Source organism: Chiloscyllium plagiosum, unplaced genomic scaffold, assembly GCF_037043375.1.
Source record: "Chiloscyllium plagiosum isolate Xiang-an unplaced genomic scaffold, Cpla_swu_hap1 HiC_scaffold_6, whole genome shotgun sequence".
Lineage (NCBI taxonomy): Eukaryota > Metazoa > Chordata > Chondrichthyes > Orectolobiformes > Hemiscylliidae > Chiloscyllium > Chiloscyllium plagiosum.
Window position 1 is genome coordinate 31397978 of NW_028270144.1, and position 25526 is coordinate 31423503.

At 43.5% G+C, this 25526-nt stretch overlaps 1 protein-coding gene and 1 long non-coding RNA gene across 15 annotated transcripts in view; one reads left to right on the forward strand and one right to left on the reverse strand.

The window, feature by feature from the left end:
• Nucleotides 1–9455, reverse strand: part of mycbp2 (MYC binding protein 2) — a 256550-nt gene extending 247095 nt beyond the window's left edge. For all 14 annotated transcript variants that reach the window (XM_087987962.1, XM_087987958.1, XM_087987960.1 and 11 more), the window contains exon 1: nucleotides 9059–9455. In XM_087987962.1, the coding sequence (XP_087844088.1) occupies nucleotides 9059–9363 (305 nt within the window). In that variant the 5' untranslated portion in view covers nucleotides 9364–9455. The remainder of the gene's footprint in view (nucleotides 1–9058) is intronic.
• Nucleotides 9456–9672: 217 nt separating this feature from the next.
• LOC148149736 (uncharacterized) overlaps nucleotides 9673–25526 on the forward strand; it is a 61868-nt gene continuing 46014 nt past the window's right edge. The window contains exon 1 of the long non-coding RNA XR_015757408.1: nucleotides 9673–10053. This is a non-coding gene — a long non-coding RNA (uncharacterized LOC148149736). The remainder of the gene's footprint in view (nucleotides 10054–25526) is intronic.

Sequence of the window (25526 nt, forward strand, 5' to 3'; positions counted from 1 at the left end):
TGTGATAGGTGGAAAGAGGTCAAGGCGAGGGTGATAGGTCGGAGTAGGATGGAGGCGGAGAGGTCAAGAAGAAGACTGCAGGTCAGGAAGGCGGTGCCGGGCTGGAGGGATTCGGCTGAGCCAAGGTGGGGGGAGGGGGGATGAAGAAACTGGTGAAGTCCAAGTTCATCCCCTGTGGTTGGAGGGTTCCCAGTCGGAAGATAAGACGCTCCTCCTCCGACCGTCGCGTTGTTGTGGTTTGGCGGTGGATGAGTCCAATGACCTGCATATCCTCGGTGGAGTGGGAGGGGGAGTTGAAATGCTGTGCTACAGGGTGGTTGGGTTGGACTACACCTCCTCCCATCCTGCCCCCTGTAAAAACGCCATCCCATTCTCCCAATTCCTTCGTCTCCGCCGCATCTGCTCCCAGGAGGACCAGTTCAAAATACGTACAACACAGATGGCCTCCTTCTTCAAGGACCGCAATTTCCCCCCTGACGTGGTCGACGGTGCCCTCCACCACATCTCCTCCACTTCCCGCTCCTCCGCCCTTGAGCCCCGCCCCTCCAACCGCCACCAGGACAGAACCCCACTGGTCCTCACCTACCACCCCACCAATCTCCATGTACAGCGCATCATCCGCCGTCACTTCCGCCACCTCCAAACAGACCCCAGCACCAAGGATATATTTCCCTCCCCTCCCCTATCAGCTTTCCGTGGAGACCACTCCCTCCGCGACTCCCTTGTCAGATCCACACCCCCCACCGACCCAACCTCCACTCCCGGCACCTTCCCTTGCAACCGCAGGAGGTGCAACACTTGCGCCCACACCTCCCCCCTCACTTCTCTCCAAGGCCCCAAAGGAAACTTCCATATCCGCCACAGATTCACCTGCACCTCCACCCACATCATCTACTGCATCCGCTGCAGCCGGTGTGGCCTCCTCTATATTGGGGAGACAGGCCGCCTACTTGCGGAGCGATTCAGAGAGCACCTCTGGGCCACCCGGACGAACCAACCCAACCACCCTGTAGCACAGCATTTCAACTCCCCCTCCCACTCCACCGAGGATATGCAGGTCATTGGACTCATCCACCACCAAACCACAACAACGCGACGGTCGGAGGAGGAGCGTCTTATCTTCCGACTGGGAACCCTCCAACCACAGGGGATGAACTTGGGCTTCACCAGTTTCTTCATCCCCCCTCCCCCCACCTTGGCTCAGCCGAATCCCTCCAGCCTGGCACCGCCTTCCTGACCTGCAGTCTTCTTCTTGACCTCTCCGCCTCCATCCTACTCCGACCTATCACCCTCACCTTGACCTCTTTCCACCTATCACATTTCCAACGCCCCTCCTCCAAGTCCCTCCTCCCTACCTTTTATCTTCTCCTGCTGAACACTCTGCTCATTCCTGAAGAAGGGCCTGTGCCCGAAACGTCGAATCTCCTGTTCCCTGGATGCTGCCTGACCTGCTGTGCTGTTCCAGCAATAAAGTTTCAACTTTGATCTCCAGCATCTGCAGACCTCACTTTCTCCTCCTTAGCACCTCTGGTGTTTTTTTTGTCTCCTTCTGTGCAGACAGAACCAAAGTAATTATTTAAATACGCTACCATTTCCTTGTTTCTATATCCCTTTCAAGTCTACTCTCACTATTTTTCTCCTCTTAATCAACCTCTTGGGCTGCCTTTTCCGAATTCTGAACTGCTTCCAGTCCTCGAGCTTGCTATTGCTAGTGACTTTAAACAACTATTTCGATCGGAAACTACCCTTAATTATTTTATGAACCACGGCTGTAGCTTAATTTCATCCAAAAGAAACTTTCTAAACTCAATACAAATTATGTATCAATAAAGCATTACAGAGTCATATAGCTGGACAGCATGGAAATAGGCGCTTTGGTCCAATTTGTCCACGCCAATCAGACATCCTCGATAAATCTAGCCCCATTTGCCAGCATTTGGTTCAAATCCTTCCAAACCCTACCTTGTCATATACCTATCCAGATACCTGTTAATGTTGTAATTCCACCTCTTCCTCCAGTAGCTCATTCCATACATGCATCACGCTCTGCATGAAAATGTTGCCCGTTAGGTCCCTTTTAAATCTTTCCTCTCTCACCTTAAACCTATGCCATCTAGCTTTGCAGTCCCCCACCCCGGGAAAAAGACCTTGGCTATTCACCCTATCCATGCCCCTCATGATTTTATAAACCTCCAAAAGGTCACCTCTCAGCCTCCAACACTCCAAAAAAAATAGCCCCAGCCGATGCTGCCTCTTCTAACTCAAATCCTCCAACAACATCCTTGCAAATCTTTTCTGACCCCTTTCAAGTTTCACAACATTTTTCCTATAGCAGGGAGACCAGAACTGAACAGAGAATTCCAAAAAAGTGACCTAACCAAACTCCTGTACAGTTGGAACATGACCAGCTAACTCCTATACTCAATGTGCTGACCAATAAAGGTTAACATATCAAACAGTGTCTTCATTATCCTATCTACCTAAGACTCCACTTTCAAGGAACTGTGAACCCGCAATCCAAGGACTCTTTGTTCAGCAACACTCTCCAGGATCTCACCATTAAGTTATTAATTCTGCCCTGATTTGTCTTTCAAGTGAGGTACTGCATTTTGATCTAAATTAAACTCAATCTGCTATTCCTCAGCCATCTGATCGTGGTTCCATTGCACTCTGAGGTAACATGCTTTGCTGTCCACTGTACCTCTAATTTTGGTGTCATCTGCAAACTTACTAACCATATCTCCCATGTTCACATCCAACCATTGGCATAAATAACAAAAGCAGTGATCCAGCACGGATCCTTGCTCCACACTGCTGGTCACAGGCCTCCAGTCTGAAAAGCAAGCTTCTACCAGCACTCTCTGTCGCGTATTGTCAAGCTAGTTCTGTATCCAAATGGCCAGTTCTCCCTGTATTCCATGTGACCTAAGCTTGTTAACCAGTCTACTATGCAGAACCTTTTGAACATCTTACTCAAGTCCATATAGATCATGCCCACCGCTCTGCCTTCATCATCCTCTTGGTTACTTCTTCAAAAACCTCAATTAAGTAAATAAGAATTTCCCACATACAAAGCCACACTGACTATCCCTAATCAGTCCTTGCCTTTCCAAATAAATGGAAAGCCTGTCCCTCAGGATCCCCTCCAAACACCTGCCCACCACTGATGTCAGGCTCACCAGTCTAGAGTTCCCTAACTTTTCCTTATCACTTTTTTAAATAGGGGCACCACATTATCCAACCACCAATATTCCAGTACCTTACCTGTGGTTATCGATGATATAAGTATCTCAGCAAAGGCCCAGCAATCACTTCCCTAGCTTCCCACACAGTTCTAGGGTACAACTGATCAGGTCCTGGGTACTTATCAACCTTTATGTGTTTTAAGACATCCAGCACCATCTCTTCTGTAATATGGAGATTTTTCAAGATGCTGCTATTTGTTTTCCCAGTTTCTCTAGCTCCCATATTCTTCTCCGCAGTAAACACTAATGCAAAATACTTTTTAGTATCTCCCCTATCTCCTGCTGTTCCACATGTGGTCAGCCTTGCTGATCTTTAAGGGGAGTTGAGTGTGGTGCTGGAAAAGCACAGCAGGTCAGGCAGCATCTTTAAGGACCATATTCTCTCACTAGTTGTGTTTTTGTCCTTAATGTGTTTCTAAAACCCCTTTGGATTCTCCTTAACCCTATTTGACAAAGCTATCTCATGTCACCTTTTGCCCTCCTGACTTGCCTCTTAAGTATACTTCTACTCCATTTATACTCTTCTAGGGAATCACTCAATCCTTGTCTACACCTAACATCTGTTTCCTGCTTTTTCATGACCAAAATCTCAATTTCTCTTGTCATATACTATTCCCTACACGTACCAGCCTTGCCTTTCACCCTAACAGGAACACACCGTCCCGGGACTCTCGTTATTTCATTTTTGAAGGCTTCCCACATTTCAGCCATTCATTTACTTGCAAATATCTGCGCCCAATCAACTTTGGAAAGTTCTTGCCTAACACCAAAGTTGGCCTTCCTCCAATTTAGAACTTGAAATTTTAGATCCATTCTGTGCTTTTCCATCAATATTTTAAAACTAATAGAATTATGATCACTAGCCCCAAAGCGCTCCCCACTGACACCTTAGTCACTTACCATGCCTTATTTACCAAGAGAAGGTCAAGTTTTGCTCCTTCTCTAATAGGTACATCCACATACTAAATCAGAAAATGTACACACATAAATTCCTCTCCATCCAAACCTTTAACACCATGGCAGTCCCAGTCTATGTTTGGAAAGTTAAAATTTCCTATCATTACCACGCCATTATTCTTACAGGTAATAGATCTCCTTTACAAATTTGCTTCTCAATTTCCTACTGACTGCTGGTTGGTCTAAAGTACAATCCTAATCAGGTGAGCATCCCTTTCTTATTTCCTTTGCAACCAAAATAACTTCCCTTGATCATCAAATCATAATAGTTTTTACACAGGCTGTACCACTTTCTGCATAAGCATCAAAATTAATGGGAAGAACAATTATTTGTATTAGGTCATTTCCAACGCATTACTCGTTTTAACATTAAAACAACGCAGTAAATTTTCTCCAACTTGTCGCTCATCAAGAAATATGATTGGTGTAAGCTATTGTGGTTCTGTTCGCCGAGCTGGAAGTTTTTGTTGCAAACGTTTCGTCCCCTGGCTAGGCGGCATCATCAGTGCTTGGGAGCCTCCTGCGAAGCGCTTCTTTGATGTTTCCTCCGCTGTTTATAGTGGTCTGTCCCTGCCGCTTCCGGTTGTCAGTTTCAACTGTCCGCTGTAGTGGTTGGTATATTGGGTCCAGGTCGACGTCTTCTTTTTGCAGTTGTGTACTGCAGTGTGTTGTGGCCCTTTTGAATAGTGTCCTGATGCAGCTTCGTTTGTGTGTGTTGGGGTGGTTACTTTCATAGTTTAGGACTTGGTCTGTGTGTGTGGCTTTCCTGTATACCCTTGTAGTGAATTCTCCGTTCGGTGTTCTCTGTACCATCACGTCTAGGAATGGGAGTTGGCTATCCTTTTCTTCTTCTCTCGTGAATCGGATTCCTGTGAGTGTGGTGTTGATGATCAGGTGTGTTTTTTCTATTTCCGTGTTTTTAATGATTACAAACGTGTCATCGACATATCTGACCCAGAGTTGGGGTTGAATTTGTGGTAGAATTTGTGGTAGGACTGTCTGTTCTAACCTTTGCATAACTGCCTCTGCTATGAGTCCCGAGATTGGTGATCCCATGGGTATTCCGTTGATTTGTTCGTATATCTGGTTGTTGAATGTGAAGTGTGTTGTGAGGCACAAGTCCAGTAGTTTAAGTATGCCGTCTTTGTTGAAGCACAAACGAAGCTGCATCAGGACACTATTCAAAAGGGCCACAACACACTGCAGTACACCAGAACTGCAAAAAGAAGAAGAGGAACACCTATATAAGGTATTCGCCAAAAACGGATACCCGCGCAACTTCATCAACAGATGCCTAAGAGAAAGACCACGGAACAAGGACATACCACAACCAAAAGGACTAGCCACACTACCATACATCAGGAGCATCTCGAAACTGACAGCCAGACTACTGCGACCCCTAGGACTTATAACAGCACACAAACCAACAGCCACGCTCAGACAACTCACCAGAACGAAGGACCCGATACCCAACATGAGCAAAACTAATGTAGTGTACAAAATACCATGCAAGGACAGCACAAAACACTATATAGGACAAACAGGAAGACAGCTAACAATCCGCATACGTGAACATCAACTAGCCACGAAACGACACGACCAGCTATCCTTAGTAGCCACACATGCAGACAACAAGCAACATGAATTCGACTGGGACAACACTACTATCATAGGGCAAGCCAGACAGAGAACAGCCAGGGAATTCCTAGAGGCATGGCATTCATCCACAAACTCCATCAACAAACACGTCGACCTGGACCCAATATACCAACCACTACAGCGGACAGCTGAAACTGACAACCGGAAGCGGCAGGGACAGACCACTATAAACACCGGAGGAAACATCAAAGAAGCGCTTCGCAGGAGGCTCCCAAGCACTGATGATGTCGCCTAGCCAGGGGACGAAACATTTGCAACAAAAACTTCCAGCTCGGCGAACAGAACCACAACAACGAGCACCTGAGCTACAAATCTTCGCACAAACTTTGGTGTAAGCTATATTTGGGATATAGTTAACTAGTATTTGCATTCTGGTTTAACAGCTTTGTTTTGGAAAAATAAAATTCAGAGTACTTTAGGTGTTCAGAGATGGGTCTTAAGATTCTGTTCTTAATCCAAAGGACATGGAACCTTTTCAAGGAGGCCTTGAAGCTTAAAGTAACGAGGGGAAAACAGGAACAATTTGGACAATCAATACGATCATACTGAATGCCAAGGAAGCTCAAAGGGTCAAATGGCCTAGTCCTATTTGCTATATTTTGGTGACCCTACATATCAAGTTTTTAAAGTGACTTTATCACAAAGCAAGACACCAGGTTATGTTCATTACCTCAAAGTATAATCCACAATCATTTAAACTGGCAATTAACTAAGTCAATCTGCAGAAATTCTTCAGATGAAATCTCAGAACAGTTACATATAATAACAGCTAGATGTTATTACAACCTTTTATGCATGTGTGAATCATTTTAATTGAGTAAAGGATTTTACAGTAGCTTCGTTTAAATCACAGAATGCAATTGTTCATCATTGGTAAATAAACAGATAATGCAAAGACTAAGTTTGTTTTCAAATCCTATAACCGCTACATGGTTATAACACAAAACAGTGTTGTCTCAACTTGATGCTTTGCATTGTAGAACACTTCATCTGCTTTTCACTTGTGCAAACCATAGATTTATTTCAATAACTTGGTGACAAAGATGCCAAGTAAGCAGCAAAGCAGTAAACAGGAACCCCAGTAAGTTTCATATCGACAGTAGCCATTCAGGAACTGAGCAACTGATATCATTCTATTATGATACACTAATAAACAGTGATGCATAACAGAACAATAATAATAAGGACTTTAAATCTTTTGTGGAAAATATAGAATGTAGACTAGTCATTGCCATATTTTCACCATATCCCAGTCAGTATCATTTTTAATCACAATTTAAAGTTAACCTGCTATTTAAATTGACTTAATTATGAAAATAAAGATTACATTTCACAAACAGATTTGGGGTTTTTCACTTATCAAATGCATTCCAATATTTAATATTCAAAATTTGTGTTTTTGTTTTAAACAAACAAGAATAAAGAACACAAGCTGGTCATATAACGAATATATTATATGTACAGAGTATCACACTTGGCAGCTCAAACACCTATAACAAAAACACCTTTAAACAACACGCAATAATTATTTTGCAAGCCCTAACAATGTAACATCTGTACAGTCCTCTTTATCACACAGCTTTAACTTGCAATCATGCAGATCCGTAAAAAAACACAAGATGTAGCTTTAATCTGATCACAATTAACATTAATGTCTTGCAATAAGACCATTGCATTTTTTTATCATCTGCATATCCCATAGTATGCTGTAACCCCAATAAATGCACTCATTCCTACACCTATTCAAGACATTTTGGTCTAGTATATTCCCATTGTTTTACTCAATATTAACAATCAATGCTATTTAGGTGCAGAAAGATCTGGGCATTCCTAGTCTGTTGCGTTTACTGCTGATTTGCAATCGAATCATCGGAGAAAAACAAAGCTCCACCCTACAACGTCCAAATAGATTAGGTAATTCACGTACGGTACGTACGACATCATATTGCAAATTATAAAACGGCCTGTCATAGCAAGTGCAGCACATGAATGTAAATTGCCTTATATTAATGACATTGTTCACGACATATGATGTGCTGTCAATTCGATCAAGGATTAAACGAAACCTTCTTCAACCGTTTCGTTGTCCTTGCACCATAGGTTTCGTTTTCAATAACGCACGTGATTAACCGAACAATTTCACAACATCATGAAAGCTTTCTCCGCCCCAGTGAAACCTACTGGTCAGAGAAAGAGAAATCTATTGTAAAATGTTAATTACAAACGATCCTAAACAAACCAAAAGCAGATCAGAATTTGCTGTTTATGAGTGTCAATGTCGACGATTGTTTCAAGAGGTGAGGTAGCTCACGACTCTACGGCTGTTTTGAAATATACACTGACAGCGAAGGGCCGAGACTCAAAATTGTACCACCCTTAGAACCACTTTCCACGCGTCTCTCAGCTTGCAGTCATCTAAGGGTTTACCGTCCTTCATGCGAAATGATCGAGTTACCACGTCTATGAGTATAAGCCAAGCTAAACAACGAAAAGATAAATAAAAGCACAACGTTCTTTACAACCCCTTCACCCTACAGCCGCAATATTGGCCCAACAGTAATGAAGAAACGTGGTATCTGTGGCTAAATCCCCAAGACAACGCCTCACATTTCCCTGCAATCTCATATCCGTGTGCAGAGGCAAAACTGCCAGACACCCCGGACAGTCACCCAGGCTCATCACCGAGTAAGCAACCCTAACTACATTCACGCGAGCAAGGGAAACCCCTGACTCTATCACGATAGGCATCGGCAAAGAGTTCCTGCATTTTGTCAGCCAACCAGACAGAGTACAGTGCGCTGGGCCTGTGTCAGCATATAAAAAAAACATTCATGCTTTGCTCACGGTGCAAATTCATAACCAACGGTTATCAAGGTTGACAAGCTTCAATACCACCTTCCCACTAACCCATCCGGTCCACTGGTTCATTGGTACAAGAAGCATCCTATCCAAATCTGAGTTAACCTGCACATTCTGAAGCACGTTGCATCAGCAAAGGCGCAATTATGTTCATGTTTCTATTGTGCTCAAGACAGTTGTTTTATTGCAAAATCGGCCTTGGGAAAATAATTTATGTGGGGCTTCGCTTGCGCCCTGTGCTTTCTATACGTTTATTGTTTGTGTGTGAGAGAGGGGGTACCCTTTTCTAATATCTCCGGCGTAATGTTCAAGACTCAGGCTGACACTGCTGTTTTTACCTGCTGTGCTGGGTGTCCAGGGCGGCGGCGAACAGCCGCCGGTACTTGTTCCCGAGCAGCTTCCCTGACAGCAGCTGGTGCTGGACCCGCCCGGCGGCTTCCATCCCTCCTGCTCCTGCAGAAGCAGCAATCCGGGGACCAGGAGCAGGGAAGATCAGCGAGTCCGTGTACAGGAAAGAGGAGGAGGAGCCGGCGGCAACGGCGGTCGCGGAGGGCGGGTAGCCGGGGTCCGGGTGTGAGGTGCAAGAGAAGGAGGCGGCGCCACCACCGCCGGTTGTGTGAGGAGCCGGAGCCGAACACATCATCCTCCGGGTGGGAGAGAAGGAGGGGGAGGCAGAGGAGAGGAGAGAAAGGGAGGAGGGGGTGGGATGTGGAAGGGGTGAAGGGAGGGATGGGTGAAGGGAGGGAGGGTTGTGTGAGAAGCGGCTCCTCCCAGGAAACGGGGGTTAAGCGGGCAGCCGTTGATCACTGCCTGCGGGAGGGAAGGATGGATAGATGGAAGGAAGGCCCCTCTCTTCCCCCCCCCCCAGCGCCGGTCTCTCGGTTATAGATTCTCAAATGGCCGCCCCGGCTGTCCGCATCGTTCGCAGTCCGAGGAGGAGCGCCCGATTTGCGGCGGTTCCCCCGCCGAGTTGGGGAGGCTCTGGGGTGGGTGTGTCGTGTCGTATCAGGTCACGACGCTCAGCTGCCCGTCGCTCCGCGGTCCCGGCCACTGCTCAGGCTCGGATGCGCCGACGACGCTGCCATCTTGAAATTGCCCTGCTGACGGTGGGCGCGCTGCACGCCGGGATGGGCTGGCGAGCCTCGGAGGACCGCAGTGGTCCTCCCAGCCCCGCTGGCTTAGGAGGTGGCACCGAAATGAGATGTCACTTGTCCCGGCTGGAGGAGAGGTTGGACATCTGCTGAACATCGTCCCCCACCGCTCACGTTCCCAGCCGCGGGTTTATTTCTTTAAATGAACTATTTTTGAGCCTCTTCATACCTCAGGCACTAAGGTAACGTGCAAATGATTCATTTATTGCAAAACTTGCTTGAATCAATCACGATCAAATGAAGGGTATAGTAATTAACATTTTTTTAAAAAAATTACAATTGTTTTGTGCGTGCACGATCTGTTTTTTTACTCTTCCATCATAACTTGTTATTTTTCGTTTCACTTTTCGTCATCCTTTGAATAATGTTCTCTATCTTTCCCTTCCTTGTTTCTTTAATTCGAATGATCTACAAATCCACTGAACTTGAAAAATGGTTGAGATTTATTTATTTCTCACTGCTCGGACTGTTGTACACAAAACGATTCCCTCTTTTGATTGAATGTGCCATTTAAAAAAAACTCATAAATAATGCTGCAAATTACGATATTAATGTTTTCTGATTACTGTGTTGGCACATGGCTAATAATAGGTTGTTAATATTTAAAATCATGTACTGCCGCACAATTTTTGGACTTTGACAATTCACTGAAACAGAGAGGATATGTATTCTTAAGCACACAGAATACAGGAAGTACTCTGTATATCTTACAATATCAATGCCATGGTACAGGTATCTTTGACCTCTATTTTCTCTCCACAGATCTCGCCTGACTTGCTGAGTACTGTGTTTCCAGCATTTTCTGTCTCTATTTCAGACTGTAACACCCGCAGTACTTTGATCGTGTATTAATGTAAATTCTGACGCTGTTTTAGGATAGTGTAAGAAAATAAAATACTGGGAGCAAAGAAGTAAATAGACCGCACCTCTGTTCAAGAATGTTATTTCATTGACTAAACTGTTTGAACACTTATGTAAACTCTCAAATTGAGTCTGAGAGATTATGTGCTTAAGAATGTGTTGCTGGAAAAGCGCAGCATGTCAGGCAGCATCAAAGGAGCAGAAGAATCGATGTTTCGGGCATAAGCCCTTCTTCAGGACTGAGGAGAATGTGCCAAGCAGGCCAAGATAAAAGGTAGGGAGGAGGGACTTGGGGGAGGAGCGTTGGGAATTCGATAGATGGAAGGAGGTTAAGGTGAGGGTGATAGGCCGGAGAAGGGGGTGGGGGCAGAGAGGTCGGGAAGAAGATTGCAGGTCAAGAAGGCGGTGCTGAGTCTGAGGGTTGGGACTGAGAAAAGGTGAGGGGAAGGGAAATGAGAAAGCTGGAGAAATCTGCATTCATCCCTTGTGGCTAAGGGCTGAATGCAGATTTCTCCAGCTTTATCATTCCCCTCCCCCCACCTTTTCTCAGTCCCAACCCTCAGACTCAGCACCGCCTTCTGACCTGCAATCTTCTTCCCGACCTCTCCGCCCCCACCCCCTCTCCGGCCTATCACCCTCATCTTAACCTCCTTCCATTTATGTATTCCCAACGCCCCTCCCCCAAGTCCTTCCTCCCTACCTTTTATCTTAGCCTGCTTGGCACACCCTCCTCATTCCTGAAGAAGGGTTTATGCCCGAACGTCAATTCTCCTGCTCCTTTGATGCTGCCTGACCTGCTGCGCTTTTCCAGCAACACATTTTTCAGCTCTGATCTCCAGCATCTGCAGTCCTCACTTTCTCCTCTGAGAGATCATGTCCCAATTTCAAAACATAATAACTAATAATGATGAAACATCTCCAAAATCAGTGATAGTTTGGGCAATGAAAGTAACTTGAATGACCACTAAGTTGCAAGGTATGCATTAAACTGTATTTTGTAGAGTACAATAGGAATGTTCAGGTTAAAAAAAAGCTAACCAACATGCAGTTAACATAGTATAAAACAAAAGCAGAGTATTGCAGATGTTGCTAATCTGAAATAAGAATGGAAAATGCTGAAGAAACTGAGCATGTCTGGCAGCATCTGGGAAGAGAAAGAAACAGTTAGCATTTTGAGTCCAATGTGACTGCTCCTCAGAACAGAGGACAGGTTTTGCAGGAGAATCATATTGAATTAAAATATTAACTCTGATTCTACCTCCAAATATGGTGCCAAATCTACTAAGTTTCTCCAGTGCTTTTTGTTTTTATTAGTGTTTAACATGAACTGTTTAAAAGCCCATCTTGCAAAAAATTGGTTACTTTACCTATTTGATAAGTGTGACTAATGGTAAGATATTGTAATGGGAGATGAAAGAAACTGCTGCCTAACTCCAGGAATGTCCTTTTGAAGGTTTTGGAGAAATGTTGTTTTTCAAGGATCATTCCAAACAATTTAAAAACCGTGGATTCTGTGCTCTCTGGAAACTGGGATGAATAGCAATTACTGCTGGAACACCATAAAATCAGTGAAAGACATTTTATTCTTCCCAAACTGTTATTCTTTCAATACAACGAGCAATTGAGGACTGATTGTGGCTGACTGGCACATTCCAAGGCTTAGGGCTAGGTGAATGCTAAGAGATAACTAAAATTTGGAACAACAGCTATAAAGCTCAATATGGTGTCACAGACAAGATCAAAAAACTACAGAAACCCTTGTACCATCCCCACCCCAACCACTTTTACTGGATGCAAATAGTGTACTTTTTCAAGGGATGATGTATGGAATTTTTAGCTTTTGGTTGTTTACAAAATAGCAGCAGATCTTCATGAATTTAAGAGAAGTATTTATTCACACATTAACCCAGAAAGTTGAAATTTTACATCAATCAAGCACAAGTCGTTTGACATTTGGCAGCCATCTTCGTTATCTTGTTAGAGTCTGATTTAATGAATAAAATTCATTTCCAAATCATCATATGCTGAATGCAGTCCATTTATAAATGGATAAAAAAGCATTCTTTATTGGGATTTACAGGGTAAAGTCAACCACTTAATGTCCTCCACACCAATAGCTGTAAAACTCCTTGAGGCTGTATGTTTGACGTGAAACTGATATTGTACATCTTCCCTAGAATTGCACATATAGTCAAGCACCACAGTGTGCCACATAATATTTTGAATGGAATAAGATTGTATTGATCTGCATATATTGTCAAATTTAAATGGTTGTGTGATGTGTTTTTTTCACAAATTACAATTTTCAGAAATAAATATATTTTGGGGAATAAAATGACAAACATCACTATAGAGTCTTAGAGGTGTACAGCACAGAAATAGACCCTACAAGTTCAACTCGTCCATGCTGACCAGTTATCCAAAATTAATCAATTCCCATTAAAAAGGACAAATAGTCAATGTGTCCAATTATTCAAGTTTCAACCAGAAATTCTGCTGTTCCAACTCAAGAATAGCTCTGCAGCAACATTTACACAAAAGTATCAAAGTGATTTTGTACAGGTGATGCTGTTAATTGCAGTATAAATTTAAAGCCAATTGATGATTCGAGTAGAGTCCAGCTGTTCTTCCAGAAATTTTACATCACTGCTACAATTATGATGTAATTGAATCTGGAGGTACAGCGACTTGCCTGGGGCTGACTTTTATTATTTTATAGCTGAAACTGTTAGTCAAATGTAGGTTATTCCTCTCAGTCTGGATAAGGACGATTCGTAAGATCTGGGTGTTACAAGCTAAAAGAATCCCATAAATTTTGATTTGAAATTTAAATCCAAAAACCCAAATCCAAAAATCTTACATTAAATAATAATGTTGCAATCAGTGAGGATGATAATTTACATGCAAATCGCTATATTTGCCGCAGCTTTAGCACTGCATTACAGATGCATATTGAACTCCCAGTAAGCTTTCTGCTTTTAAGCGGGAGTTCACCAATACAGACAGTAAAAGATCCCACTGATATTGCCATGATGATGCCTGCAATGCCAAATCATCCAATAAGCAGCTTTATACAGAAACTCCCTGAATAATCCTCATACAACACCACCACCCATGCCCCAATGTGTAACAAGCAGGAAAGATGTTAGTATTTGTGCACCATGTATAAATGACGTAATGGGTATCTTAATCAGCTGGCGAGGTAGCAGTTGGCCCTACTCCTTTAAGATTTCACCATTCATGGGTGATGCATAGTGATGGGATCACGGAGGAGAATTTTCCCTTATTCTGCTCCAAATTTACACAATAGTATTCTTCACATTCCTTTTTAACTCACTTAGAGTATGATCATAATGGGAGGTCACCTATGCTATATCCTGCCTTGGTTAACATGGTTAACCTCTATACTGAACTGAGACAGTTGAGCATTAATAATATGTGATAGATGCACTGAGCTAGACATTGTAGATGCATGGTGCACTGATCTTAAACAAATGATCCTTTACTCCAGCATACAAAAGTCATATAAAAATGTTCTTTGGGATATGATCCTACAACTGCTCTCAGAACTAAAAGAGAGTGAAGAAAAGTAATCGGATGGACTGAGCAGGATAAAGAGAGAGGGGGAGAGTGGGAAAGAAGGAGAAAGGGACGTTTGTGTTTATAGAGTGCCCATGGTAATGGCTCAGGCAATGAAATACTTTAGAAGTGCAATCATTGTAGGGAACACCAACATATTTACACTGAGCAAGCTCTCACAATCAGCAGATTATTAGATTTTTTGATGTTGGTTGATCAATAAAGATTGACCAGGGTACTGAAGAGAACTAAAAATGAAAGAACTGTAGAAGCTGGAAATCAGAAACAAAAACAAACATAGTAATTGTTGGAAAAACTCAGTAGGTCTGACAGCATCTGTGGAGAGAAATCAGAGTTAACATTTTGGGTCCAGAAGCTATTCTGAAGAAGGGTCACTGGACTTGAAACATTCTCAACTAAAAGTGACATCTCTGGCATTGTAGCATTTGCTTAAAACTGCAATGGAGTGTCTCTACAGTGAGACTTGGGTCCAGAACTTTGACTCAGAGGCAATGGCAAGCATCTATAGACTGACTATCTGGGAGTCTAGTTGCTTCCATGTACTGAACACTTAAATGTTTTTGATGTGGCATGCAGGACACTTGACAGTACAAGGTATTTCCAGGTAATAGGCCAACTATTGCATTATAAAGACAACAATTTGTCAGCATTGCTGAAATTCTGAGGGCAAATTAAATTAAATAATAACTATTTTTTGTTACAATCCCACTTCACATTGATCAAGTGCTGGGCCACCATTTTGGGATGCATTTCTAACTGTCAACTGCTAATAAAACATTTTCATGTACTGTGTAGTGTGATGGTGATAGATGCTGCTGTGGCATTCAGAAGGAAATTTGCTACTTACCTGAAGGAAAAAAATGTTTGCAGGCAAAGTTGGGGGGGAGGGGAGGTGGGACAAGCTGAGTTGTTCTTGCAGACAACCAACACAGATCTGATAAGTTGAATGGCCTTCTTCAATGCTGTGACCACTCTATGATTCTTAATATGTATTCAACATAACTATTCATCCTTTACGCAGGTTCATCAACTCCTGTCTTCTTGATGATTCCAAATTAACTGGCCTCGTTATTTTCAGTTCAAAAACCTGTGAGCCCGTGACAACTCCCCAATATTAAAATAGAAAAGCACAACTGTTCATAATGGGCCACAGAATAGTTAAAACTATAACCTAAACCCTTGAGACCCTTCATGCTAGGAGAGGTCTGAAATAAGTGAGAAGTGAAGTAGAAAGAAGTATAAAAAGTTGGAATGTAGCCAGTCGTGAAAAGACACTAATCCAGGCCAGCAAGGTTAATAAACCTATGGGAGTTCAGCAGGTGGTCTGCTATATATAAGTTAAATATTATTAGCTGAATTAAGAAAAAGACAAGAAAACTGTTAATGTACAACTCTGTGCAAACATATACAGATAAAACTATTGCATCAATCCCGAATGTGACCTTCTTCAATACCTTTGAACTGCTGGTCACACATGAAGTTTCATAATTCCAAATCAACTTCTCAGGCAGGGGAGGCATTGACATAGTGATTATGTCACTCAACTAGTAATCTAAACCCCCAGGCTAACATTCATAGAACATGGCTTTGAATCCTGTCATGGCATATCGTAAAAAGTTGAATTCAATAATAAATATATGGAATTAAAAAGATAGCCAAATGGGGACCATGTGATCATTTTTGATTGTTGTAATAACCCATTAGATTCCTTTAGAGAATGAAATTTGTTATCCATTTCCAATCTGACTTATATGTGATTCCAGGCCCATAGAATGTTGTTAACTTTTAACGTCCGTCTGAAATGGCCTAGCCAGCCAGTCATGTGTACGAAATTTGAAACAAATAAATGAAACAGAATGGACCATCAGGCACCAGCCTAAACGTTGTAAACAACAATGACAGGCTTAATACTGTCATCCTGCAAGTCCTCCTTACGAATATCTGGATACATTTGCCAAATGTGGAAAACCTGTTCCATTGACCAGTTAAGCGAGTGTCTGACGTGGTCATGCTCATGGAATCATAATACAGACAATGCTGTAAACAACGTAGAAAGGACAGATCCAAGTGGAACAGTTGTGTACAATTGGGAAGGAGTTGCCCTGGGAGTCCTGAACACTGAGACTGGACCCAATGAAGTCCCTTGACCCCAGGTGAGGAGGTGGCAGTGTTGTAGTGGTAATGTCATTGGAACAAGTAATCGAGAATCCTTGACTAATGTTCTGAGCACACGGGTTTGAATCCCACCATGATTTACAATCAAATTTTAATTCAATTTAAAATAACATCTGGAATAAAAAGCTAGCCTCAAATGAACCATGTAACCTCTGTAAATTGTCATGAGAATCCATATGATTCACTGACGTCCTATAGTGAAAGAAACCTGCCTTACTTGATCTGGCCTATATGTGACTCTAGAACCACAGCAATATGGTTGACTCTTAGGGATGGGCAATAAATGCTGGCCTAGCCAGCGATCCCTACAGCACATAAATAAATAAGTTTTAAAAACCCATAATTCCCTTTACAACATATTAGCAGTTGGATCTATTTGTTAATTGTGCAGAAATTGGGTATTAATTATATTCAGGATGAGGGTTAACTGCTCTCTGATTGGTCAAAGTGAGGATCGCAGATGCTGGAAACCAAAGTTTAGATTAGAGTGGTGCTGGAAAAGCACAGGGGGTCAGGCAGAATCTGAGGAGCAGGCAAATCGACGTTTCAGGCAAAAGCCCTTCATCAGGACTGAAGGCAGGGAGCCTCCAGGGTGGAGAGATAAATGGGAGGGGTAGGGCTGGCGAGAAGGTAGCAAAGAGCACAATAGATGGATGGGGGTGGGGATGAAGGTGATAGGTCAGAGAGGAGGGTAGAGCGGGTAGGTGGGAAGGAAGATTGGCAGGTAGGAATGGTCATGAGGATGTTGCTGAGCTGGAAGGTTGGAACTGGGGTAAGGTGGGGGAGGGGAAATGAGGAAACTGGTGAAGTCTACATTGGTGCCCTGAGGTTGAAGTGTTCCCAGGCGGAAGATGAGGTGTTCTTCCTCCAGCTGTCGGGAGGAAATGGTGGTGGAGGAGGCCCAGGACCTGCATGTCCTCGGCAGAGTGGGAGGGGGAGTTGAAATTTGGGCTATGGAGTGGTGGGATTGATTGTGTGCGGGTGTCCCGGAGATGTTCCCTGAAGTGCTCTGCGAAAAGGCGTCCAGTCTCCCCAATGTATAGGAGACCGCATTGGGAGCCACGGACACAATAAATGACATGTGGATGTTCAGGTGAAACTTTGATGGATGTGGAAGGCTCCTTTGGGGCCTTGAATGGAGGTGAGGGGGGAGGTGTGGGTGCAGGTTTTGCAATTCCAGTAGTGGCAGGGAAAGGTGCCAGGAGGGAAGGGTGGGTTTTTGGTGGGCCTGGACCTGACCAGGTAGTCACAGAGCGAATGCTATTTGCGGAAAGCAGATAGGGGTGGGGAGAGAAACATATCCCTGGTGGTGGGGTCCATTTGGAGGTGGTGGAAATGTCATGGATGATGTGGCTTATGCGAAGGTTGATAGGGTGGAAGGTGAGGACTTTAAAGGAGGAACCCATCTGGTGTGTTCTGTGGTGGAACTGGTCCTCCTGGGAGCAGATTGGCGGAGGAATTGGGAATACGGGATAGCATTTTTGCATGAGGTCTGGTGGGGAGAGGTGTAATCCAGGTAGCTGTGGGAGTCGGGTTTGTAAAAAATGTCAGTGTCAAGTCGGTTGTCATTGATGGAGATGGAAAAGTTCCAGGAAAGGGAGGGAGGTGTCAGAAATGGTCCAGGTGAATTTAAGGTCAGGGTGGAATGTGTTGGTGAAGTTGATGAACTGCTCAACCTCCTTGCAGGAGCATGAGGTGCCGCCAATGCAGTCACAAATGTAGCGGAGGAAGAGGTGGGGAGTGGTGCCGGTGTGACTACGGAAGATGGACTGTTCTACGTAGCCGACAAAAAGACAGGCATAGCTGGGGCCCATCCGGGTGCCCATGGCTCAGCCTTTGGTGTGGAGGAAGTGAGAGGATTTGAAGGACAAATTGTTATGGGTGAGAACCAGTTCAGCCAAACAAATGAGAGTGTCAGTGGAAGGGTACTATTGGGGACGTTGGAAGAGGAAGAAATGGAGAGCTTGGAGGTCCTGGTCATGGCAGATGGAGGTGTAGAGAGATTGGATGTTCATGGTGAAGATGAGGCATTGGAGCCAGGTAAATTAAGTCTTGGAGGAAGTGGAGGGCGTGGGTGGTGTCTCGAACATATGTGGGGTGTTCCTGGACTGGGGGGTATAGGACAGTATTGAGGTAGATGGCCCAGCAAGCCACTCAGGGCAATTAGGGATAGGCCAATAAATGTTGGCCAGGACAGCAACATCCACATTCATTGAATTAATATTTTTAAAAACCTGCTAATTACCACTGACCACCACATCCCCTAACCTGCAGCTGATGAACCAATATTTCTCAACGTTGCATTCCATGTGGCGGAGGCACTGAGGGTGACAAGGATACAGGATGTAGTCTGGGTAGGGATTTCAATGACCATCACCGAGAGAAGCCCAATGGCACTATTACTGAATTAACTGGTTGAGGCTAAATCTTGAAGTACATAACTGCAAAACTGGCCCTGTGGAAACTGATAATCAAACCAATGTGCAACATAAGATAATAATCTCCATGACCTTGCCCACATCATTCTACTTGTGATTCATGCTTCCTTTATCTATCCATCCATGACAGAATCAGTAGGACTCACTATTGCTCTTTCATTGTAAATACAAAGTCCTTTATTAGATTGGGGTCCCAATTCCCCTCCCCACCGATTATGTTATGTAGCACTACTAGCATGCTAAATTAAGATAGACTTTGAACAGATGTAGCAACTTAAAATTGGGCAACCATGTGGCACGGTGTGGCATCAGCAGCAGCAGAACACATAACCTATCATAATCTGGAATGCATTCTGCAATCTCATGACCCAGTGTATTCAGGACAGGGGATCAACAAAGATCTCAGTGAAGAGTGTAGGAAGGCATCCCAGGAGCCGCACCAGGTATACCTACAAATATGTTGTCAACCTGATAAAGCGATAAAACAGCGCTACTTGTATGTCACAGGTGAGGATGTTTGCTGTAGAATACTCAGCACCATTCATGATGCCTCAGATACTAAAGTAGTCTGTGCCAGTATGCAGCAGTACTTGGGCAATATCCAAGGCTTTGAGTGATACGTGACAAGTAACATTTGCATTGCAGAGATGCCAGGTAAAGACCATCTTCAACCAAAGAGAATATACCCCATGCCTCTTGATATTCAGTGCCTTTGATTTCACTATCCCCGACTATCAACATTCTGGGGTTACAATTGATCAGAAACTGAACTGGATAAGACATATAAATGTTGTGAGTACAAAAGCAAGTCAAAGGCTAGAAATTCTGTGGTGAGAAAGTCACCTTCTGACTGCCTAATCTCTGTGCATTATCTACAAGATGTAAGTCAGTGAAATCAAATACTCCTCACTTGTGGGTAGGTGCATCTCCTAGAGTACTCAAACAGCTTGATACCACTGAGGATAAAGCAATTGGTTCGCATGGAAACAGACCCTTCTGTCCAACTCATCCATACTGACCAGATTTAGTCCCACGTGCAAGTACCTGACACATATCCCTCCAAACCCTTCTTATTTCAAATGCCTTTTAAATGTTGCAATTGTACCAGCCTCCACCACTTCCTCTGGCAGCTCATTCCATACACGTACCACGCTCTGCATAAAAAAGTTGCCCCTTAAGTCTCTTTTATATCTTTCCCCTCTCACCCTAAACCTATGCCCCCTAGTTCTGGACTCCCCCACCCTAGGGAAAAGACTGTCTATTTATCCTATCTGTGTCCCTCATGATTTTATAAACCTTGATAAGGTCACCTCTCAGCCTCGGACAGTCCAGGGAAAACAGACCCAGCCTATTCAACTTCTCCCTTTTGCTCAAATCCTCCAACCCTGGCAACATCCTTGTAAATCTTTTCTGAATCCTTTCAAGTTTCATAACATCTTTCCGATAGGAAGGAGACCGGAATTGCATGCAATATTCCAACAGTGGCCTAATCAATGTCCTGTACAGCTGCAACATGACCTCCCAACTCCTGTACTCAATACTCTGGCCAGGTGAAAGTGAGGACTACAGATGCTAGAGACCAGAGTTGAAAAATGTGATGCTGGAAAAACACAGCAGGCCAGGCAGCATCCGAGGAGCAGGAAAATTGACGTTTCGGGCATAAGCCCTTTTTCAGGAATGAGACCTGATGAAGGGCTTATGCCCGAAACGTTGATTCTCCTGCTCCTCAGATGCTGCCTGGCCTGCTGTGTTTTTCCAGCATCACATTTTTCAACTCAATACTCTGACAAATAAAGGAAACCACAAAAGGCCTTCTTCACTATCCTATCTACCCATGACTCTACTTTCATGGAGCTATGAAACTGCATTCTGCGGTCTCTTTGTTCAGCAACACACTCCCTCGGACCTTATCATTAAGTGTATAAGGCCTGCTAAGATTGGCTTTCCCAAAATGCAGCAACTCGCATTTATCTAAATTAAACTCCATCTGCCACTCCTCAGCCCATTGGCCCATCTGATCAAGATCCCGTTGTAATCTGAGATAACCTTCTTTGCTGTCTACTACACCTCCAATGTTGGTGTCACCTGCAAACTTACTAACTATATGCTCACATCCAAATCATTTATATAAATGATGAAAAGTAGTGGACCCAGCACTGATCCTTGTGGAACTCCACTGGTCACAGGTCTCCAGTCTAAAAAACAATCTTCCACCACCACCCTCTGTCTTCTACCTTTGAGCCAGTTCTTTATCCAAATGATGCAAAATACTCGTTTGGTATCTCTCCCCTCCTCCTGTGATTTTACATATTTTTGCATAAGTGTTTACGGTGGAAAAGGATATAGAATGTGGGGAAATAGGTGGTGACATCTTGAAAAATGTCCATATTACAGAGGAGAAAGTATTGGATGTCTTGAAACACATAAAAGTGGATAAATCCCCAGGACCTGATCAGGTGTACACTAGAACTCAGTGGGAAGCTAGGAAAGTGATTGCTGGGCACCTTGCTGAGATATTTGTAACATCGATAGTCACTAATGAGGTGCCGGAAGAGTGGAGGTTGGCTAATGCAGTGTCACTGTTTAAGAAGGGTGGTAAGGATAAGCCAGGGAACTACAGACCGGTGAGCCTGACCTCGGTGGCGGGCAAGTTGTTGGAGGGAATCCTGAGGGACAGGATGTACATGTATTTGGAAAGGCAAGGACTGATTAGGGATAGTCAGTATGGCTTTGTGAATGAGAAATCATGTTTCACGAACTTGATTGAGTTTTTAGGAGAAGTAACAAAGAGGATTGATGAGGACAGAGCAGTGGATGTGATCTATATGGATTTCAGTAAGGCGTTCGACAAGGTTTCCCAAGGGAGACTGGTTAGCAAGGTTAGATCTCATGGAATACAGGGAGAACTCGCCATTTGGATACAGAACTGGCTCAAAGGTAGAAGACAGAGGGTGGTGGTGGTGGGTTGATTTTCAGATTGGAAGCCTGTGACCAGTGGAGTGCCACAAAGATTGGTGCTGAGTCCACTATTTTTCGTCATTTATATAAATGATTTGGATGTGAACATAGGAGGTATAGTTAGTAAGTTTGCAGATGACACCAAAATTGGAGGTGTAATGGACAGCGAAGAAGATTACTTCAGAGTACAACAGGATCTTGAACAGATGGGCCAATGGGCTGAGGAATGGCAGATGGAGTTTAATTTAGACAAATGCGAACTGCTGCATTTTGGGAAAGCAAATCCGAGCAGGCCTTATACACCTAATGGTAAGGTCCTAGGGAGTGTTGCTGAACAAAGACACCTCGGAGTGCAGGTTCATAGCTCCATGAAAGTAGAGTCATGGGTGGATAGGATAGTAAAGAAGGTGTTTGGAGGTGGTGGTGGAAGCTGGTAGAATTGCAACATTTAAAAGGCATCTGGATGGGTATATGAATAGGAAAGGTTTGGAGGGATATGGGCTTGGTGCTGGCAGGTGAGACTAGATTGAGTTGGGATATCTGGTTGGCATGGATGAGTTGGACCGAAGGGTCTGTTTCCAAGCTGTACATCTCTATGACTCTATGACTGGCACTCTATTCACCACTTTAATATTTATCCCCTTTGCCACCAATACGCCTTGGCAGTAGTGTATACCATCTGCACAATGTACTTGGGTAACACATCATGACTCCTTGCACGGCACCTTCCAAACTGGTGAACTATACCACCTGGAAAGACAAGGGCAGAAGATGTATGGAAATATTACCACTTGCAAATCCCCTCTAACCCATACACCATGGAGACTTAGAACTATTTGCTTTTTCTTTACTGTGGCTCAGCCGAAATCATGGAATTTATCTTCTAGCAGCAAATGGGAATCCCTACACATCATAAATGCAGTGGTTCAAGAAGACAACTCATAACCACTTGCAATTAGTGATGGACAATAAATGGTTACATATATGCAATGACTAAATTCCAGTGAGCACATTTACAGTAATTTCCCATGACTCATGGAGAAAAACTCATTGGTGCTGGCCTCCTGAATATCACTAATGTCCTGGAGTCTGGTTAGGACCAGAGTTACAACATAGTACATAGAACAGTACATCACAGGAACAGGCCCTTTGGCCCATGATGTTGCGCCAAACATGATGCCAAATGAAACTAATTCCTTCTGCCTGCCCTTTATCCATATCCCTCCATTCCTTGCATATTCATGTGCTTATCTAAAAGTCCCTTAAATGCCCGTATCATAGCTGCCTGCACCATTACCCTAGCAATGTATTCCAGACATCTACAACTCTCTGTGTAAAAGACTTGCCCCTCACACTTCCTTAGAACTTTTCCCCTTTCACCTTAAATGCATGCCCCCTAATATTAGACATTTCAACTTTTGGAAAAAGATTCTGACTGTCAACCCTATCTATGCATCTCATAAGTTTTTGGACTTCTATCATGTCTCCCCTCAGCCTCTGCTGCTCAAGAGAAAGCAACTTGAGTTTTTCTAGCCTGTCCTTTTTGCTCATACCCTCCAATCCAGGCAACATCTTGGTAAACCTCTTCTGTACCCTCTTCAAAGCTTCCATTTCTTTCCTGTAATATAGTGATGAAAATTGAGTGCAACACTTTCAGTGTGGCCTAACCAAAGTCTTATAAAGCTGCAACATGACATCCTGGCTCTTGTACTCAATTCCCCAAACAATAAAGCCAAGCATTTTATATACCTTCTTTCCCACCTTATCTACTTGTGTAGCCATTTTCAGGGAGGTATGGACTTGAACCCCAAGATTATTCTGTACATTAATACTATTCAGAGTGCTGCGCTTAACTGTACCTCTTCTTAACATTTGGTCTCCCAAAGTATAGCACCTCACATTTACCCGAATTAAACTCCATCTGCCATTTCTCTGCCCATATCTGCAATTGATCTATATCCCACTGTATTCTTTGATGACCTTCTACACTATCCACAACTCCACTGATCTTTGCATCGTCCGTAACCTAACTAACCCACCCATCTACCTTTTCATCAAAGTAATTTTAATGTATCACAGCAGAGGTCTCAGTGTGAATCTCTGTGAAATACCACTCATCACGGACCTCCAGCATGAAAAATACCCTTCCATCACTACCCTTCTATGGGAAGCCAATTCTGAGTCCACGTAGCCAAGTCACCATGGATCCCATGCATCTTAATCTTCTAGGTGTGCTGCCATGGGGGACCCTATTGAAAGCCTTACTGAAATCCATGTACTGAAAATGTGTTGCTGGAAAAGCGCAGCAGATCAGGCAGCATCCAAGGAGCAGGAGAATAGACGTTTCGGGCATAAGCCCTTCTTCAGGAGTCAGAAACGTCAATTCTCCTGCTCCTTGGATGCTGCCTGACCTGCTGCGCTTTTCCAGCAACACATTTTTCAGCTCTGATCTCCAGCATCTTCAGTCCTCACTTTCTCCTAGTTGAAATCCATGTACACAACATTCATTGCTCTACACTCATCAGTTACTTGGACCTTTACAGTAAAGCCTCACCCAGAGTTCTTTTTAGGCTTTGATCACCCAAAAGAAAACACACAAAAAAGTTAAATAGTCAAAAGGTTATACTCTTCCAGTATGATAAAAAAGATAATAAACAAAATCTGAGCCCGTATTCTAGACTTTCAATTGCCCCCTTTCCTAATTCATCCAGTACAAATACATGATGCTGTGCATCATGAGCAAAAATACAAAAACACCTACCTTAGTTGCCATCCGTATTTAAGGAAGCTTTCTTCAATTGGGAAAAATGGAGCTTCACACTTGCAGTTCAAGAATAGATGGCATTTCAAGATAATTTACTTTCATTCCTCCTCACAGTAATTCTCCCTGGAGGCAAGCCCTTGTGACTTGGTTGTTGTGGGCATAGGCGTCCGGGTTAAAACTTTTTGAAAGCAAGATTTTAATGCCATAGTATAAAGAGCAGCCAGCCATTTTGCTGCTTACAGAATCTCATCGTCAGTCAGTCAGAGTGATTTGGTGAAAAAGTCTCAGAACAAATGTTGCCATGCCAAGCAGGCAGAAAAAGGGTTGTTTTGGGACAGGAGGCCAAGCAGAGTGTTGGTGAGAACAGATCTGGTGGAACAAAAAAAAACCCTATTAGGGAGTTAAAGAATGAAAAATCAAAAGAAGGTATCTTGCTGCTGCAAGATTGAGTGAAGGAGACTTTGTTTAAAATGGCACCACAAAATTCATGTTGGCAGGTCCAGAAGAAGAGATCCTGTGACAGCCAGGAGTAATTTGGGGACTTTAAGAAGAGTACTACATTTCTACTGAGCGTGCAGTGAAATGTATAAACATGGTGTGAGGTTTTCTGTTGTATTACAACACCAACAGGGAATATCTTTTTTCCGTTATTTAGTCATGTTTAGTTAATGTGATTTTAATTTGTTTCTTACAGTAAAAGTCTTAAATCATTAAATCTTGCCAAACAATTCTTGGCATTAATCAGTTGAATCTGATGAAGAGTCACTAGACATTAAACATTAACTCTACGTTCTCCCCACAGATGCTGTCAGACCTGCTGAGTTTCTCCAGCAATTTCTGTTTTTGTTTTAAGGTATTG